At 40.0% G+C, this 6000-nt stretch overlaps 1 protein-coding gene across 4 annotated transcripts in view; it reads right to left on the bottom strand.

Moving 5' to 3' along the window:
• Positions 1-290: 290 nt before the first annotated feature.
• Positions 291-6000, bottom strand: part of NFIA (nuclear factor I A) — a 396595-nt gene continuing 390885 nt past the window's right edge. For 3 of the 4 annotated variants that reach the window (XM_069593137.1, XM_069593156.1, XM_069593167.1), the window contains one exon: positions 291-2984. In XM_069593137.1, the coding sequence (XP_069449238.1) occupies positions 2967-2984 (18 nt within the window). In that variant the 3' untranslated portion in view covers positions 291-2966. The remainder of the gene's footprint in view (positions 2985-6000) is intronic. The other variant, XM_069593147.1, reaches the window with a different exon arrangement.

Below are 6000 nucleotides of genomic sequence, written 5' to 3'. Positions count from 1 at the left end.
TATATACAACCAATTTACTGGTAATACCTTGGCTTATCGCAAGGCTCTGACAAAATGTTTGTCTAGGCTTTTTTCCCTTCACTGTGAAGCACTGAAAGCTGCTATTTTTTTTCTTTTTTTTTTCTTTTTTCTTTTTTTTAGTGCACATATGTCATAATAAAGTAATGCCCAGCTAAGTGCTATAGGGGAAGGCAAAGTATGCTGGCTGGCTAGAGGAAGTGACACCATATACTGACAATCACACCATACAACAGCGCCAAACGACTATTCAACCACTTATCAGACACATATGAAAGTCCAAAATGTTTTATTTTATTTTTTTTTCCTTAAATAGAGATAACCAGTAAACAATTTTCAGAACTTGGAAGTTTAAAAACGTGCATATAAAAATGGGCATTATATACTTTGTATTGAATGTGGATTGACTGCAGTCTGCTAAGAAAAATGGGGTGTGGGAGCTGAAGAAAAGGGAAGTTGTCTTTTTTTTTTTTAAGGCTTGCTTGTGAAAGGAACAGTTGTAAAAACAAAATTGCTTGAAGCAGGGTCAGCTTAGTGCTTCACAGTTTGACTGCTTCTCTAAGAGGAGCCCTTCCTGCGCACGTGCATTCAAAAATCACAAAAAAAGTACAAAGACAGACACCTAAACACACTGCGTCAAGTGCAGCACCGACTTTGGTCAAATAAAAAAAATAAAAGAAAAATTAATCATTGCTAAGCTTTCCTACACGATATAAGCAGGTATTGCATATTTTCATATATCTGGGGGCGGGGCGGGGGAAAATAAAGGAAGACTCCAAATAAATTGTAAAATGCAGCAACATCCAAAATACTGATATTCTAAGCATCTACAGATCTCAGAATAGCACTGCCACTGACCGCAGAGGACAATAAAGACTACTCCTATCTGCGGGACAACTAACTCTCTATTTAGTCCTAGATGTTGAAACTGACAATGGCTGACATAAAAGTCACATTTACAAAAAGTGTCTCCAAATGCTTGACTAGGGAAAAACCCCTTTCAATAGAGGAGCATGTGCAACAATTCCACAAATAATCGCTATCCAGGGCAAGGCACATTGATATGGAATTTTTGTTTTCGTGCAAATTAAGGAAAAAAAACAAAACAAAACAACATTGTTTCGGGGGGGAAAGATGAGGAGCAAAGTGTCTTCCCAAGAATTTCAGTTACTTGATTGTATAGGACAGTAGTAGAACCCTTCTGAAGGGCTGAAAAACATAGTTTAAAGGCAAGTGCCTAGAGTAGGGATTACAATATTGTGTCTTAATGCACTCTACTTTATCCTACATTAACTATATAAAAATTAGTTACTAACACTAGAACATGCAGAGACTTTCTCTGATCAGCAGGGCTCGCCAACCAGAACGTATATATATGTATAGTATAGGAAACCTTCTTGAAGTTGCATGGGAAGCAAAGGGGTGCTTCGCTGTCTGGTAGAAAAATCACTTGCACTTTTTTTTTGTTATTTTTTGTTTGTTTTTTGTATTTTTTTTTTTACATTAGATACAGGACATTTGGGGGTGCAAACTTTTTTTTCCCTAACAAGTGCCCTTGATCTGAATGGGCACCATCATTTGTCTCAGTATTGGTTTCATTATTATTATTAAAATTATTTTCCCATAGCCCAGTTCAGGGGCGCAAAGGTCTTTAAATTTTCTGGACAATCTCTGGAACAATGAAGTGTCTGATAACTGATAAATCCTATGTTGCCAGATACACGTAAAAATTTTCAGAATTGGCATAATCCATTCTAGTGACTTCTAGCTTATAAAATTAACAGATACCATGATTTTATTTTAGTTATGTGCTTTGATAACAGAAAATAATTAATTAGCATTTAATGTAGTTAACATATTGTGGTAAAAGCACCATTAGATTTGTTTTTTTGTTTTTTTTTTTAATTTTCCTTCAGTTTTTAAAGGGATACAAGTTTAACAATAAAAAACATAAAAAGCAAAAATAGCTCCCCTTTTTCTTGCAAGGCTGTTTTTTACCCCAATAATTTAGAGTCCTGGGGTGGAAGGACTTGAAAAACAAAAATAGAATTTTCAACAATCTCTATCTTACAAAGATATTTAGCTATCCAATGAAATTGCACTTTACTCAATTCAAAATTCGATTGTTTTGATTGATTCCTGTCAGTTTCTGTCAAAACAGACCATCTTCCCCATTTCCACGTGAATTTGTGTCATTGTTGAAATTGTTGAAAAAATGTTGTTTTTTTTTTTTTAAATGTAAGTGCAGCATTTCAAAACTTTTAAAAAACTGAATAGTAGTAGTAGTAGTTTGCCATTTTCGGAATTATTCTGCAACGTGAGTGGATTCACTGTCCTTCCGGGCCATGTTACCTAGTTAACGGCTGACTGCTGAACCAAACCAAACTAAAAGAAAAAACAAAAAAGGAACATAACTGCGATTTCTTTTTCCAATATGTTACAGAAAAACATTGCCCTTTGACTGTCCCGTAAGTTATATATATTGCAGATCTCAGCTACTACAAAAGATTTAGTTCTCCAAGCGCCTCCTGATTGCTCAAAGAGGCTCACACCAGTATGGGTAAATTCATGAAATACTGTGAAACGGCGGGCTCTGTAAAGAAAGTGTGTTACAACAGGAAGTCAGTGAGCAAGGGTCGACCTTCTCTAGCCACACTGCCTAATGCTCACGCAACCACGGAAACACTTCAAATGTTACAAAGCCCAACCATTTCCAGCACCATATGAGAAAATTACAACAGTTCCTAAAGTATTAAAAAAAAATCCCAAAAGGTTATGGCCTTTGCTGTTGGACCATAATGCTTGCTGTTTCCATGTACAAGTTGATTTGATTCTCCCCTCCCAGTGACAGTGAAGTTGTAACCGCGCTGGGTTGAGGATGCGTCCATGTTACAGAGTTGAGAAGGGGTCAGGTGGTCTGTCTGGTGGATGGTGGGACGCTGCGACTTTTATCCCAGGTACCAGGACTGGAAGACAAGAGGAAAAGCGCAATTAGAGCCACAATTTGGAAAATAACACATTTTAACTGTGGCCTTTCCACTGGTGAAATCAAGATCTGTGTTAGGGGTAAAGGGCGGTTTTCACCGGTAAAAGTAAAAGAATGACGAACAGTAGGGCTTAAGACTCTGAAACTGCTCCTACTCTCCTGAAACTGGAGTTCAGTGTCTTTGCTGGGGGCTGCCAATGCTCTGAGTGTAACCTGCACAACCAACTACTATGCCTACTTGAAAGACATGCATGGTACGGACGCTCCAATCTGGTGAGGGCAGCTGCAGCAGAGCAGGAAGCTCTATCACCTGGTTTTTGACTGAACCCTCAGCGCCTAGCTCAGTGCCTGGAATACAGGCTTCCAAACAAAGCAGAGGGGAATGAACGGAGAATGGGTGAAGGGAGAGGGTTTATATCATCATGGATGTCTTCTCTGATGAATCTCACGGCATCTCCTTTTGCGCCTAGCTCAGTGCCTGGAATACAGGCTTCCAAACAAAGCAGAGGGGAATGAACGGAGAATGGGTGAAGGGAGAGGTTTTATATCATCATGGATGTCTTCTCTGATGAATCTCACGGCATCTCCTTTTCAATGAGAACTTATCATAATGTTCTTGTAACAGGCACAGAGGATCGAAACCGACAGAAGAGTAAATGGAGCTCAAGCAGGGCAAGTGCTGTACCAAGAATCCTGGGTGACTTTGGAGAAGTCCTAGCATTTCTCTACTACTCAGTCTCCTTAGATGTGCATGAGGTAGATTTTACGATGTAAAATGCTCCTCTCAGCTCAATATTTCTAAAGTAAAATGTTTAAAAATGACATATAATCGTCAACTGGTATCAAAGATTTTACCATAGTGTCCAAAGGAAAAAACGAGGCCACGGGCACAGCCCTCACGTGTGCTTTTGCTCCTTTGACGTTTATTTACAGCCTTGCATCTAACTGCCGGACCCAGTTACCAGTTGCCTTTTCCTTTCATGAGCCCTTAGGTGGTTAGCTTTGGCAATAGTCTGGCGATATGTCGCTCTATACGCTGGCACTTCTTTCTCTGTTAGCTAAACAAAGTGACCAATTACGGTTTAGTATCAGAGTCAGTTTCTCAAGTCAGATAAAAAAGTACATGGCTTTTGCCAACTTTTCTCCACAGCTACCCTACCAAATTCACCACATTTATTCACAGAAAAATCATCAACCTCAAGCAAAATTAAACACTTCTGAAACCTCTGAGTTGACAGTATTAGAAAGGGTTGCATTTGGGTTGACTCAGTCAGATGAAGGCTCATCCGTGTCCAAGAGATTCAATTAGGTAAAGCAAGGACTCGTTTGATTCCAGGATAAATGGCAAAATGATAGCTACATGGAGGTTGGGATAAGATTTCCTAGTCACACAAGCTACCTTTGATTTCCAGAGGACTTGAAGGGAAAAAAAAAAAAAAAAGAAAAGCCTGAAGTCTAAACCGAAAAACTGCTCATCCTGTATACTTTCAGATGTTATTCTTTGACCACATGCTTTGAGGAGCACAATAAAGCCTCTTGTGTCCTGAAAGGAAATCATCCTGGCAAATACACAGGGCCTAAATCGAACTGGACAAAAGAAAGAAGAGGGGGGAAGAGAGGAGTCAGGAGGCAGTCTCCAAACCGTATTTCTAGCTGGACTCCCGCATAGCTGACGCAGATCCGAGATAGAGCCGAGTTCTCCCTGGAACCAAACAGTCTCAAACTTGGGATGCGGCGGGTCACGCTGACAATGTCTGTTCTCACACTTTCTAAGTCAGTTGTGAAATTCCAGACTTTAAATCTGACGCTGCGTCGTAGTTCTCAAAGCAAGCGCCTGGGACTCAGTGAGTCAGTAGGGGGAGCAGTTTTCCATTCCACAGTTTCTGGACACAACCTCAGTGCACTACAAAAATCTGCAGTGCCTCTACACTTCTCTTAAAAAGCAAAGCAAAGGAAAAAAAGTTTCTTCACACATCTTACTATTCAGTGTGTGCCTTGCCGACAAGGTTACCCCAGAGCAGCTCTGTAATCCTTCACTGAAATAGGCTTTATTGATTGCTCTGGTCTATTGTTCTCTTTTCAAGTCCCCCAAGTTCAAGTTCATCCTGGTGTTACATCATGTCTGGTTGCTAAGAGCAACCAGACAGACCCAGACGTGACTATCATTAGCAAGAAACCCTCCGCTCTCCTCCCACCAACCTTCCAGTGGCTCTGACGTAGCAGGCCCACTGCAAACACATTGAAGTATTTATTCTGCCTAATTTATGACCTACCCAGCAAGCGAGACCCCCACTCCAAAAACCAACACTGTTGTATATTTAATTAATCTGTCTTTCTCTGGCACTTGGGAAAGTTAGACAAAGGACTAATTATTGTGTTTCACTCTCCACACTTTTCTTTTGGGGGTGTGTGTGTGTGTGAATATTTGCATGGGAAAGAAAACTACAGGCCCGGCATTGGCTGTTTCCCCCCTCCTTTTCTTTTTGCCCTATTGACATTTCATGAAATACTTTAGCTGCTTAAGGGAATTAGAAAAAAAATGCGATGTGAATGTTACTCCTTCTGAGTTGGTATTCAGTAACACAAATCAACTCATGACATGTTTAAATTTAAATGCTAACCACACACTCTCAGAGTTACTTTAAAGGTTAGTTTTTAATCAATAGAAGTTGCTGACTCCGGGTTTTTGAGCTGCGCAGTGCAGCTCTTGGGCTTTTGTCTAACGTTAAAGCTTTCAAACTTTTTTTTTTTCCTTGAGATGATTTTAGCAATGATTTGCAGACACAGAAGACTATTGTGCTCTGACCAGCAACATGTCACCAGAGAGAGTTGCCCTGGGGTGGGGTGTCAATATGACTCCTGAAGGCCTGGGTTGCGGGTCTTTAATAAGCCGTGAAAAAAACTTAATTAACCCTTTCAGGCCCAAACCAAAACCTATTCTTAAACTTTTTCACTCCTGTAATTTGACCATTAGTCCTTATTTCAACATTACACTA

This window comes from Ovis canadensis, chromosome 1 (assembly GCF_042477335.2).
Source record: "Ovis canadensis isolate MfBH-ARS-UI-01 breed Bighorn chromosome 1, ARS-UI_OviCan_v2, whole genome shotgun sequence".
Lineage (NCBI taxonomy): Eukaryota > Metazoa > Chordata > Mammalia > Artiodactyla > Bovidae > Ovis > Ovis canadensis.
This window is presented reverse-complemented; position numbering and strand designations above follow the sequence as displayed.